Source organism: Lepus europaeus, chromosome 6, assembly GCF_033115175.1.
Source record: "Lepus europaeus isolate LE1 chromosome 6, mLepTim1.pri, whole genome shotgun sequence".
Classification (NCBI taxonomy): Eukaryota; Metazoa; Chordata; class Mammalia; order Lagomorpha; family Leporidae; genus Lepus; species Lepus europaeus.
The window spans coordinates 60,012,223-60,026,769 of record NC_084832.1 but is presented as its reverse complement, the minus strand read 5'-3'; the positions used below and the strand labels follow the sequence as shown (position 1 = coordinate 60,026,769).

Here is a 14,547-nt window from a genome sequence, read left to right as displayed (position 1 = left end):
CCAGCAGCGGCAGGACCCCCGCCTCAAGAACAGACCCTAGATGCTGGGGGCTCCCAGTCAAGGATGGAAATTCTGACAGCTGGGCTCTGCAGGGCCAAGCAGGCTCCTGTGCTGGAATATCACACGGCCATGGCTGCCCTTTGTGTGATTGGCTGTGCTCCCTGTCACTCTTCTGCAGAAGTCTTAAACCCCAATACTGCAGGATGTTACTGTACTTGGAGACCAGGTCTTGAATGGGATAGTGAACTTAAAACGAGGTCATCAGGGTGGGCCCTGACCCACTGGTGTCTTTCTGAGACGAGGACACAAGCACACACAGGGGGAGGACCACAGGAGAACACAGGGGGAAGACGGGCATCCACAGGCCAAGCAGAAAACCCCCTGGCCAACGCCTGGAGCTCCGCCTTGAGCCTCCAATATGCTGAGAAAATAGATTTGTGATTGAAGCCACCCAGCCTGTGGTTCTTGTATATTCGACCTAGCAAACTGATCCACTCACCCACACGGCAGCATCAGAGAAGGGAGGGAGGGAGTTTTTTTGCTGCTGTGGCCCTTGACTAAAATTATCCCAGGAACATCGCTGTCCTGTTATCTGCATGTGACATTCTAACTCACAGTAATAGGCACATGGCCACGTGACGAGACCCACCCTCTTGAGAAGCGTAAGGCAAAAACAAAGGCCCCACGTGTTTCCTTCTGCATTTTCCCCTTCTTTACCTGGTGGCAAAACTTTAAGGTAATTTCTTCTGACATTCAGTTCTCGTAGAGACTTCAATTGACCTATTTGCTGGGGCAAAGCTGTGATCTCGTTGCAGCTGACATCCTGTATCAAAAGCAGAGAGAAAAAATACAATGTCTTTTCTCAGGAAATCAAGCGACATCTCCTGGGGGAATCTAAGTGTTGGGACAACTACACGGGTACACTTTTAGACTAGCCTCCGAGGTCCCTACCCAGTGACACCCAGCCCAGGGGAGAACAAGGCAGCTCACATCTTCAAACATCCAGAGGAGATGACAACGTGGAACAGAAGGCTGGGAGCAGCATTCGGGAACTGTTTCTGCCACTGACATGGCCTGCAACCCTGCTAAATGCTCACAGCAAACCCATGAGGCAGTATGATTTAGCCTAGTGTCCACAGATCAGAAAAACAAGGCTCAGTGGCCCAAGGCTGCCAGCGTCAGAGCTAACACCGAGAATGGATGACAGGCCCGCTGTTAAGTGTCTCTCCCATGGTGCCTCTCACCAGGAGGAAGACCACAGTGTATCTTGTCTTACTAAACTCTCCCAGGAGTACGACTGCACGGACTGGATGCACATCTTTGTAGAAGGAAGTTCTTATCATGTGGCTGATGACTTTCCCAAGCACTTGACAAACAAGACGGTGGGGTGTGTGGATTTGGTCCCTTACTTAAAAAGGCCTAGATAATATGCTGGTTAGCCTTGATTGGAGCTACTCCTGGTCATATGCGAAACGGAGGCCATGGCACTGACAATCAGACAGATCCTTATGATCTCCCCTGGTCTTGCGGCTCCTCTTGGCTCAGGAGCTGTGCCGCACCCTCCCCTCCATATTCCCAGCAACCACTTGCGTCTGGACCAGCAGACTGGTTTCCATACACCTGTCTCCTCCTGGGATCCATCCTCCACCGGGCTGCCAGAGGGCAACTGTCCCGGCTTCAACATGGGCAGGGGCTCCTCAGCAACTTCAGAGAACGAAGTACAAACAGGGCAGCGAGGGCCAGCACTTCTGACGCCCCACTGTACAGAACACCCTCTCTAGCATCCGACACTCACACCACGGGACAGCTGCTCCCCATCTCCGTGTGTGCCAGGTGACTTCGCAGTCCCAAGCCTCATCTGGTCCTCTTGTCCCCCAGAAACCTCATTCAAGCCTCAACCTCCTCTGTGAAACCTCTCACGAGGCTTCCGCCACCTCTCCCACGCTGATCCGAACAGAGACTGACCACTTTTCCCTTTGTGATCCCTTACAGAGCAGGAAGGCGCCTTCAACAGTTCATGGAAAATGGAGTTAAAAGACAAGTTTATTTGGGTGCGAAAAAAGTTTTGAAATCCATGTACAGTTTTTTCATAATATGAACTTCTCTCAAATTTTTTGCAGATCTTCTTGTATGTTATTATAATTCTCTCACTCACCTGTCAGCCTTTCCACTTTAAGCCTAGGGGTTCCTAGGTGGAAAGGACCCTATCTTAGTCACTCTGTCCTCTTGGTGGCGAACAGAATGCTGGGTTTGGAGTAAGGGATCAATGTTGGGGAAAACTTGTGAGGTCCATCTACTTTGAGACTCAAAATTCTGTGGCTACTTCTGCCTCCAGGCTGAGACCCCCAGGATGCTCCAATACACACCCAAATCTCATATAGGCCCCACTTGGTATCAGAGAACCAAAGATGTACTTGAACTAGCAATGACCCTAGTGAGGTCATATCCTTAAACATGTCACTCCACTTATGAACCTGCAATACTGACCCCCACCCCACCGCTTTCACCATGGAAGGCTGCAAAGCTTTACTTCAGTATTGTTTTACTTTCATTTAGATGAGCTGAACTCATCACTGACCGGTACCCTGAAAATCTTGGAGGTTCCCAGTTTTGGCAGGGCCATCCCTGCACAGCACAGTGGATCCCCAGGGGACCCAGCAGGCTGCCACGTTCTTGAGAGTGCTCAATGGATACCACTTGCTGAAGAGGAGCCACACCAGTGCTGGTGCAAGGGAACAAAGCTGCTGTCTGCATGGTCAAGTGACTATGGTGGTATAGTAAACCCATCCTATAGTTCTGTCCTCAGTTGTCCAACAGAGAAGAAGGGCGGGGTGGATTACAAACACAAAGTGTTCAGTGGCATCACCTCTAAGCTACTGTTGCTGTGTTGCTCAATTTTCAAGCAAAGCACCCCTTGTGTTTAAAATTAAACATGACGGTGATGACAATGACAACAACAACTCCATGGGCACATCTGCAGAGGCAGAAATGTCCAAGGAACTAGTTACAGAATTAAGAGATTTCTGCAGTCACCCCCATCCCCTTGGTCTGGATTTGTTTCCACGTGTGCTAAGCCAACAGTGAAATGCCGTCTTTCCCTCGTTACTGTGGTATCTGATCCATCAGAAAAGACAACAACCAATCCTTTCATTGAAAGCTGTCCTTCCTTTGCAATAACTGCTACAAAAGCAGGTGGTACTGGTCTGTTCTATCATAAATACCCTCCCACAACTGCAACACAGGCAAGTACTAGAAATACATGAAAGGAACTTACCCTATTGGATTCATGCCCAGGAAAGTCACTTGGGAAAAAAAGTTTTGGGCAAGAATTAGCGAAATTATTTTGCATCTCCAGAGAGAACTTATGCTACCGACATCTAGACTAAGTTTTTCTAAGTCTTAGGAGTAACAGCACAAGAAAGACCCTCATGCAGCAGATGGAAAGCTCAGTGAAACTGACAATGTTAAGTTCCAGACTTAATATTTAGGGAAAATCTTTCTCTTAAACACTAAAGAGGAGTGGGAGAGGTGCAGAATTATTACAGATCTATTTAGGCAGCATATTAACAGCATTCAGCTCCTGCAATGAAACTCAGCCTTATTCCATTTTTAAAAAATTAGCTGACAGGCAAGAGAGACAGAAACAGACAGAGAGCTCTTCTATTCACTAGCTCGCTCCCAAAGTGCCTGCATCAGAGAGGAAGCTAGAATCGAAGGGGAGCCGGGACTCAAACCCAGGCACTCTAATATCAGAAGCAGGCGCCCAGCAGCATCTCCACCACTGCCACAAATGCCTGCCCTGCTCCATTTTTGGTTGCAAACTACATTCACCTTGCTCTCTGCTGATAATTCCTGGGTCGCTCAAGAAATCAAAGGCCACTGTTTTCCTAAAAAGAAGGCAATTTTCTCCAACATATATTTCTAACATAACAGCTTCATCAAAGAAAATCAACTACCCCCAGCTATATTAACTACTTAATTACTGGTAGGGAAAATGGTTCTCCAATTTACTTTAGAAAGAAAACTTCACACCACGATTAAAACAACTTTCCACAGACACACAGGGCAGGACATCTGTAGACAATTAGGCACACAAAGTTCAATTGTCCATTCACATGTTGAAGGGTATATATGCTGAAGGTCAAATGGTTTTCATAGTCCTGTGCACTGTTGTCAGTTACTTCTGGTCCTGACAAAATAATGAGGGAGAAAGGCCCAGAGGGATCTGGCACAAGAGCAAGATAAAGGTTGCTCATGACTGCACAGGCGAATATTGTGGAAAATAGCGCAAACCTCTATTTCCCACGAGTCATTGGACCTTGCCAAACTTTAAAGAGGTTATGAATTTCATCACAAAAATAAAACCCCATGAGTAACTGTGGCTTAATTAGTTGGAGGATGAATTAGAAGATGGAGGAGATAATGGTCTAGTGTTTGGGGATATTTCCATTTTGAAAGCATACATTCAATATTCCTTGAAATCAACAGATACTAAGATAAGATGTGGATTTTTTTTGGAGTTACTTAAAGAAGATAATATTTAGGCAACTAAATGTTAACACAGACAACACTAGTATCTCACACTTATACAACTGGTCAGAATTTAGGAGATTATAAATCAGATTCAGTATCTTATTAGTCAATGAATTTTTTCTGAATTTCTTTTAGCCTTAAGCTATGTCTCAGAGAATAATTATTTCAAGCCTCAGTGAAATCAAATTACCATATATTTAGTGTTATAAATTACAAATGTACAGGTAGAGAAAAAAATCATAAGCTTTTGGTATCAACATTGACTGACTTTCTTATGACACAGAAAAAATTAATTATAATAATATAAATTCTCAATCTTATATTCATAGTGGACCAATAAGTCTCATTTTTTTTCATTTAGATAACAACAAAATAGAGAACTCTAAGCATGATTTTAAAATACTACTTTCTTTTTTTTTTTGACAGGCAGAGTGGACAGTGAGAGAGAGAGAGAGAGAGAGAAAGGTCTTCCTTTTGTCGTTGGTTCACCCTCCAATGGCTGCCGCGGTTGGCGCACTGCGGCCGGCGCACCGCGCTGATCCGATGGCAGAAGCCAGGTGCTTCTCCTGGTCTCCCATGGGGTGCAGGGCCCAAGCACTTGGGCCATCCTCCACTGCACTCCCGGGCCACAGCAGAGAGCTGGCCTGGAAGAGGGGCAACCGGGACAGAATCCAGCGCCCTGACCGGGACTAGAACCCGGTGTGCCGGCGCCACAAGGCAGAGGATTAGCCTAGTGAGCCGCGGCGCCGGCTTAAAATACTACTTTCCACTGGCAGAATCATCATGTTTTTAAAGAGCCAAAAGAAAAGCAGTGGAAATTAAGTTTTGATCTTCATCACAATAAAAGAAGTCTCTAGAAGTGTTAGATGCGTGCTGGAGAGGAATAGTTTTCTGTCATCAAGTGCTAGTTGCTACCTTAACTTCAGAATGGAAAAATGACAAGGAGCTAAAACATCAAAATCACTTCCGGGATTACTAAGCTAGGTACCACTCACGTTCAGAAAACAATACTGTTCAAAAGACTAGAAGCAGTTTTGTCTACAGGAGGGACGTGGAACACAAACCAGCATAGATCTTGGTTAGAGAGAGGGTCCAGCGTGATCAGGCCACACTGTGGAACCGCAGGTGGTGTTCTCCCAGGTGACCTTGCTCTGACAGGCAGGGCTGCGAATCTTAGTGTGCTGCTACAACTGCTTAAGTCACACTTTTGCAAGAAATCTGCCTCTTTCCTGAACGGAATGAAACACAATTGTTTTACAGGAAATGCAAGCTATCAACCCTTATCTGCCATTATACAGCCATGCTTTTTTGTAGGGCACACTGTGTAGGTAAATGTCTTACCCTCTCTGTGGCTACGTAAAAAGAAGAGGAAGCAGTCACTAATTCAAATTGTCTTCCAACATCAGGAAAACCCATTTACGAACTCAGAAATAATCAACACACTTTGATGGAAACGTATTTAATACAGTAATGCCAATTTTTATTTCTCAGTAATTAAAAAAAAAAAAACTCTTATAGTACCTGGGTTCAGAACCTTGCCTCTTTAAAGACAATTCAATATGTTCATGTAAACTTGAACCTTTCCCAAGCAACCTCTGTATGGAACCTGACCACCTCAACACCAGCAGAGAACTCCAGCTCATACCTCTCACATCCACTGACACAGGCCCTGCCCCACTGCTGTTCACAAGAAAGGCAGGCAGAACTAGAAACAGCAGAAGGGGCCTGGAGCAAGCCCTGGGTTTCCCATTGTCCCAGAGAGGTCAGGTGGCATCTCCAGGGATTTTCCCAGAAGCCAATCAACGCATCATGTGTCTATAACCGACTCCTGAGTTTAAACTCTCGCTATTGCGAAACACCGTATGAAGAGAATAAAAACAGGACCAGGCAATGCACCTTCCACGCTGTAGATACCTGAGCCACTGCTGTCCAAGGCAGTGACACTGTTCTCTGATATGAGGGTGAGCGAGCTAGAAGCTGCATAGGACGGGGGAGGACAGAACTAAGAGGAGCCGATCAAGAGGCAGACCTCCTGAGCCCAGCACGCCACCACGACAGAGAAGCAATGAGAAACTCCTAGATCTTTGGCCAATGCCCATAAAAGGCTCTTGGTTTCACTGTGTTCTAACATACTTTGGCTTCGTAGCTGTCTGGTTAATTAGAACATGTGGCACTTATTCAGTTCTTCTTCATGATGCCACGGTGTTAAGAACCACGTTTTCAATGTGTTACCAAGGCTTTAACGAGTAAAATGAAGTTTAGTCAAGGCAAGAGAAGTCCACAGACTCCCACCTGACTGTGGGTTCCACAGCAGGAAAACTTTCAGATGGACGTGCCCACCCACTGGAGTCATCACTGTGCAGGGCGTGCCACAACTTTAATGCGAGAAACACTGCAAGCTGAACCAGGGAGCTCCAAAGAGACAAGCAGGGTTCCCTCCATGAGGGGCTTATGGCCTGGATCAGGGGTGGGGAACGTATGGCCTGCAAGCCTTATCATTCGGTCTGGCCCTGCCAAGGCAGCTCAAAATTCAGCAAGTCTACAGCAGGTTAATTTTTTTAAGTTGAAAATCTTGTGTGGCTCATGAATAAAGTTATAAATGTCAATATGGCAGGAAAAAAAAGATTCCGCACCCCTGGTTCGGCTGAAGAGACAGTTGCTGTTATGTGGTATGGACTTTAACCAGACAAACTTGGTTTTGAACCCAGCCCTCCTGTCTAGCCCCAAGGCTTTGAGTAAGTAATTTCCATACTGAAACTTAACTGTAACATGTAAGCCATGACACCTACCTTGCTGGTTTCTTTTCCATATTACGTGCACGAATATGCATTATGTACTTAGGAATGTGCCTGGTACACAGAGGGTGCCCATTAATGCTTTACTTCTTCCCCTTATACATTACATGCAAATATACAGATTTACAATGTAGCACACACATACAGCTATCACTGTGAGGACACAGTGGGTACAGAGGTCATTCAGGACGCCAAGGTCAGAAGTTCTAGATCAACACAGGGACCAGCTCCATGAACCTAAGAGTCCATAAGTTCTGTATCTGCAAATAAAAGGATGGCGGCTCACCTTTGGTGTAGCGGTTTGGACCCTTCTTGGGATACCCACATCACATATCACGGTGCCTAGGTCTGACTCCTGGCTCCTCTCGGAGTCCAGCTTCCTACAGATGCACACTCTGGGAGGCAGGGGGTGATGGCTCGGGTGCTTGGGTTCCTGCCACCCACCTGGGAGACCTGGCTGGGGTTCCCGGCTCCTGACTTTGGTTTGGCCCCATCCCAGGGTATTGCAGGCTTTCAGAAAGTGAACCAGGAGATCAGAGTTCTCCCTGTCTGGCTTTAAAATCAATTTTAGAAAGAGAAAAGGAAGTTTCCATAGTGCTTTTTAGTGGCTGCTTCAAGGAAGGAAGGACTTTTCTGTATTTCCTGCACAACCTGAAATGGCTGGACGAGCCAGTGACTGAACGGGGTGCTTTAGTGTTGCCTGCTTCTTAGATAACTGTGATAGATTTAGAGAGGTAGCTTACTATTTTCCAAAAGCCAGTTTTTTTAGAAATAGGAAAAGACAACTATTTTCTTATAGATGACTAGGCTGCTTCACATTTGGAAGAAAAGAGAGTTCACAACTCAGTTGGGCATATACTTTGAGTCTGATGTGAAAAATTTTTTTAAAATATGTCTTCCAAAGTAGTTAACAAATAATGCTTTGAGCCTAATACTAATAAGTGGAGAGATTTTATCAGCACTCAAGCACTGGGTGGCTTCAAATCTTCTGAATGCTTGGGGGTCTACGGCCATACCACCCTGAACGCGCCCGATCTTGTCTGGATGCTTGGGGAGCTCCCAAGGTTTTTTTTTTAAAGCAAGTTGGTTCTGTGTGAGAACAACACAGAATCCTCCCACTGCCATTCCAGAATTACTTAAGGCTCTCTGGGGGATTGCTTTTCCCCTAATTGATAGCTAAAAATAATCTGACATGGTTACCTATGGTAACACTATTTTAAGTAAAAAGATACAAAAGATAAATAAGAATGGATGGAAAATAATCTTTTTTTAGTCTGCGACCTTAAGCAAGGTCAGTCACTCCTTGTGGTTAAATAATGTCAACTTTCTAAATCTTCACCAACTTGACAACTAAATGCTTGTGACAAATGCCATGCTTTTGCATCCACAGAGTGGAAAGAGCTGCCACACCCAGCAGGGTGGCCACCAACCACAGGTGGCCATGGAGCATGGAGATAATGTGTGCCATGATGCCAGCACACAATGCACACTGGACTTCAAAGCCTTGGCATGATAGGCAGAATGCAAGACATCCCATTCACATGGTCTACTTTGCATTCATGTTGAAGTATTCATACTTGGCTCTTTGTGACGAAATTTTTTTTTTTTTTAAACTTTTTGACAGGCAGAGTGGACAGTGAGAGAGAGAGAGAAAGGTCTTCCTTTGCCGTTGGTTCACCCTCCAATGGCCGCTGGGGCCAGCACACTGCGGCCGGCGCACCGCGCTGATCCGAAGGCAGGAGCCAGGTGCTTCTCCTGGTCTCCCATGGGGTGCAAGGCCCAAGCACTTGGGCCATCCTCCACTGCCTTCCCGGGCCACAGCAGAGAGCTGGACTGGAAGAGGGGCAACCGGGACAGAATCTGGTGCCCCGACCAGGAATAGAACCCAGTGTGCCGGCGACACAAGGCGGAGGATTAGTCTACTGAGCCACAACGCCGGCCTGTGACGAAATATTTTATTCAAATTAATTTCACTTACTTCTCTTAATTTCTTAAAATATGGCTACCAGGACATTTAAAAATCACACTCGTGGCCTATATTACAGGTAGTTTCATCATACAGTGTGGGAGCGATGTTTCAGCTTAGCTTATGACTTGGCCTTGCCAGGGTGCCCCTCCGTGCATCGCTCATGGTCTCTCTGCGTCGAGCTCCTTCATCTGGAAGAGACGCAGCGCTTGGGCCACATGCTTGTTTACAGTCCTCTGTGGCTCTGTGATTGCTGCTAGTGGAGCAAAAACACAAGGTCTGGTGCTAACAGGGCTGTCGTCAAGACGCAGGGCAGCTCCTGCTGGAGGTGGGCTCAGAATAGGGCTCCTAGAAGAGGTTGGGGTGAGCAGCCCAGCAGCTCACGTGTCTTAAGTATCCAATCAGAGCACTCTGTTCTGTCTTCCGACTTAATTACATACCTTCACAAGGTGCAACCCACTAGGTTATTTTGTCAGCTTCTCCATAATTTCTCATACATTTATATGCAATCTGAAGCAACCGTGCAACTACAATGTGATAACCTGTGAACATCAGGAACTACAAACTACAAGAAACCTGTACACTTGGAGCACTCTGTCACCGCTAAGTCAAGGCTGGTGATGGAATGTCTCTCCACTCAGTGTCTCCATCCCACACTTCCCCCAACACCTGCAGCCCTGGCACAGCTTGGGTGTGGCATGTACCCAAGGACTCCAGTGTTGGAAACTTGGTCCCCAGGCTGGTGGTGTTAGCAGGTGGTGGGACTTTAAGAGATGGAGCCCTGTGGGAGGTGGTGAAGTCATAGGGGCACAGCCTATAGAAGTGACTGAGGGAACCCTGTTAGTTCCTGACAAAGTGGGCTCTTAGGAAAGAACAAGACCGGCCCCTGCCTGCTCTCTGGCTTCCTGGGTGCCCATGTGAGGATCTGTTTCCCATGTGCTCCCACTGTGATGGTGCTGGCTGCCATGATGTAAGGGCCCTTGCCAGAAGCCAGACGGATGATGCTGTCTGACCTGGGGCTTTCAGCCTCCAAAACTCTCAGCTAAATAAATTTCTTTTCTATGTATGTATGTATGTATACACACATACACACACACACATATATATAAAGTATTCAACCTCAGGTATTTTGTGACAGCAATGGGAAACACACAAACACGGGGTCAAAGCTGTCCAACCTTAGCAGTCTTTATGGTAACCCAGCCAGGCTAGGATCAGTCAACAATCAAAAAGAGCACCTTTAAAACAGGAACATACCAACTCCATTAACTGTTTGAGCTGACCTATCTCTTCCGGGAGTGATCCAAGCTTGTTGTTACTTGCGATTAAGACTTTGAGAGGCAGACCACACAGGCAGGCAGGCAGGGCAGACAGCTGATTCCGACTGCAAAGACAACACAACAAGAACACACGTGAACAGCGAGGCCACTTCACACTGTCTAGGAATGGATTTTTTTAACCAGAAAGCAAAAACACAGTGACCTGAGAAGACATTTTACAAATACAAAAAGTCCAATGCACCTACTGGATGTGTAATAACTCAGACGGCAAGTGCATAAAAGGAAGAAAAAGTACAGTTGAGAAAAAGAAAGGCATGGGCAGTTCCGAGGGGACAATGTCCCCCAACACAAGGGATGCCACGGAGGCCCAGCTGGCTGAGCCCCTGGCCAGCCCTGCAGCACACAGACGACGCGTCCTACACAACCAGAGTTGAGGGGAAGCTGGCACCAACGGTCCTCTCCCAACCATGTGTGCAGAAACTCAGGCCGACTTAGTTCCATTCTGACACAGCTTCTCTTTGTTGGAACGAGAGCTGCTGCAATTAAAGTCTGTTTTGACGTCTGCAAGAAAGCTAAGTAAAGAAAAAGTCAAGTTGGCCTTCTAGCAAACTGAACCTGAGCCCAGAGAGGATTGGATTGGTTCTGCATAGAGGCCATAAATCCTAAGTAGGGCCTGGCGGGAGGAGGTCCTACCCAGAAAACATGGAGCTTTCTACTTCTGTCATCCACGCTCAGATTCCTGAGAGCTGGAAAAACAATGGATCCTGAATTCTATGAATCATCCATGTTTACACTCAGCCGTTTATTTCACATTACTCCCCCACAAGCAACCCTTATTTTCTGCAACAAGATAGGAGACAGATGGCTTTGGGTGTCCGGGACCTTCTTTCCCACCACTCTGCTGATGAAGCCACCGACCACACACTGCAACATCCACAACTCGGTCAGGCTACTGCAGCTACCTGACAGTTCCCCTCCCTGTGCACACAAGCGTCAAGTTCAAAGGTTAAGTTAAGGCCTGTGGGGTGCGTTTAGAGACACACATGCATCTGCAGCTGTTGCGGCAGGGGGGTGAGAGACAGAGTGGAGATATACAGAATTATTTCCAGTAATCATTTTGAGGTAGAGGTACAATGAGTGCTTTTTATTTTCTTTATTATATTTTGTGCTATTTTTCAAAATTCTTAAAAGTGCTTTTTTTTAACGATTTAATTTATTTATTTGAAAGGCACAGCTAGAGAGAGAGATCTTCCATCTTCTGGTTCACTCTCCACATGGCCACAACAGTCAAGGCTGGGCCACATGAAAGCCAGGAGCCAGGAACTCATCCTAGTCTCCCACATGGGCCCAAATACTTGCAGCGTGCTCTACTGCCTTCCCAGGCACATTAGCAGGGAGCTGGATTAGAAGTGGAGCAGCCAGGACTCTTGGATGCCAGCAGAGAAGAAATGTCAATTATAAAAGAAAAACATCCAACTTAATCTGGATGTATCTGATGTAATCTGGATGCTGTATTTCAACTCAAAGTTTTACTTTCCCTGCTCCCCACGTGAAGAGCAGGAAGTTGGTGAATCAAAGGGCATCTTAACTGATGGGCTCAGAAAAAGCAGGTGCTGTGCCGTGCAAAGAACGTTTCTAATCTGGGCACTCCACTGCCAACACCTCGATTATCACTCCTACTCCAGGCACCCAGTGCCGGGGAATTAGGTCTGGGCAAGAAATGAGATAGCTGTATGTACTTCCATTGTGCAGATCTGCAAAGAAAGCTACTTCCAGAGAGCAGCAGCAAAAGTGCTTTCTCTACCAGGGTCCAGCACAGGGAGGGAGGAGACAGCCTTGCTGGCGCTCCAAGGACCAGCTGGCTCTTCAGTTCCCCAGCGACGAGGCAGAGGGCAGAGGGCAGAGGGCAGAGGGCAGAGGGAAGGGGGTGGCAGAGAGAAGCCGCTGTTGCTCCCTCTCTCCCTGCACGGGCCCAGGGAGGCTCTCCTGGCTGGATGAAGGATCTTCCCAGTTCCCCACCAGGAGGGTGTTCTCCAAGCTCTAGAAGAGAATTCAGTTTAGGAAAAGGGGGCAAACAACCCATCTGAAATGTAGTTTGTGGTTAGAAAATATTCATTAGTATGCAATTTTGTAAAGTGGCTGCTAGCAAGTAAAAATGTTAGTAGGATAATTCTATTGCTTTAGAGTCATATTTAAATTTCCTTTTAAAGAAAGGATCATGGGAACAAAAAGCAGTATTTTCAGAAATTTCTGCGGGATTAGCAATTACAGGTTGAGATCTTTCTTAAGTTTCCAAGGGGATAAGAGTTACATTATTCCCAATCTCATAACCATGATGCAGGTAATCCAGCCAGGTTAGCAGACACAGAACTGGGAGGGTCATTTATTTATTTACTTGTTTGTTTAGCAACACAGACAGGGAGGTCTTCCCTCCACTGGTTCACTCTCCAAATGGTGGCAACAAGCCAGACCTCGGCTGGACCAAAGCCAGGAGCCAGAAACTCATCCTGGTCTCCCACACGGATGGCAGGGGCCTTGAAGTACGTGCACCTTGTTCCACTGCCTTCCCAGGCACATTAGCAAGAAGCTGGATCAGAAGCACAGCAGGTGGGACTAGAACTTGCACCCTGACATGGGACGCCTGCACCTCAACCTGCCAGCCACATCGCCGGCCCCTCCCAAAGGATTTCAAGTCCTGAAAAGCCGTCTCTGCTCACTCAGACGCATGAGTGTTCAAGATGGCATTGGCTTTCCTCTCACTGGAACTCCTCCAGGATGGGTACTAACTTAAAAGCAGACTTCTGCTTGTGGAAGTATCTGTCATGTCTTTGATGGGAATGGATTCTTTTGCCATTAAAAGCTGCTGATGGCATAGCCTGTCTCCTACTTGTGCCCCAAACAGTCCTCTTTTACACTGAGTTAATCACTTGTAGACTTAACAAATCCTGGATGCCAGGAACTCAGCAAGGGGACAGCATGCCCTGGACCTGGGGCACATTTCCTCTACTTCATCCATCTGTTCCCCCGGCCTCCGCTTCATATATTTTATCACAGGATGTTCCTGTATTACTTGTAATTTCCCCAATAGAAAAAGGAAATATACATGCACACAAAAACCCATTAGCTCTCCAGCAAATATTTATCAAGCGGAGGAAAACTGCACTCCCTTTAATCCTGTACTCACTGAAGACCACATCAGCAGCCTTGGCTTTCTGAAACTGCTCATCTGGCAGCAATTTTTCTTCAGCAAGTAAGAGCGCCGCAGGCCATGGTCCACCAGCCTGCCCCACTTGTCTCCTGCAGGCCTCTGTGCTATACACAGACCCTTGCAGAAAGCATTTTAAAGCTAAGGCCACAGAGTATTTGGTGAGGTTATGGCCAACATCAATTTTCACATGTAGCCTACAAGCTACATCTAAAAGTAAAATTCAGGAATTTTTTTTTCCCCTCACTACTACTGAAGAGCAAATCTGTAGGAAAATGGGGCTGCCCATTTGGAAGTAGAGACTATGCACTTAGCTCAATGCTGGGAGATTTCTCGCCCTCCGCAGAGCTGGCCTGCCTGTCTCCTGCCACTGTCCCTGCCCAGACTGGGTGGCAGATGGAGCAGGGAAGGCAGCAGGCTGTTAACAGGTACATGCTTCGTGCTAATGCTTGGGTTTCCAACCTTTTAAATTGGACGACTCTCTGCCAGATTTGTTTCCTCATTTCAGGATGAAATAACCAAAATGTTTCTGGCAGCCTACACTTGCAGGAATAAATTTCTCTTGGCTTCAAGTATCAGTCTCTCATTTAGTTCCGAAATTAAGGAATTCACAAGCCAAGTCACTTCTTATGGTTAAAACTTCTAGATAACTTTTAAAGCATCTAATTTTAACATATTATGACTCTGGCACTAACCCATGTCCATATTTTCAGACTCAATGTCAGTATCTACCATTAGTTATTACTGGTTTCTTCAAAAGGTAACTTT

At 46.5% G+C, this 14,547-nt stretch overlaps 1 protein-coding gene across 1 annotated transcript in view; it reads right to left on the bottom strand.

Annotated features, from left to right (window-relative positions):
- LRCH1 (leucine rich repeats and calponin homology domain containing 1) overlaps positions 1–14,547 on the bottom strand; it is a 207,490-nt gene that overhangs the window by 72,497 nt on the left and 120,446 nt on the right. The window contains exons 3-4 of the mRNA XM_062194174.1: positions 10,552–10,678; positions 718–823 (exon numbers count right to left, since the gene is read on the bottom strand). Coding sequence (XP_062050158.1) covers positions 718–823; positions 10,552–10,678 — 233 coding nt within the window. The remainder of the gene's footprint in view (positions 1–717; positions 824–10,551; positions 10,679–14,547) is intronic.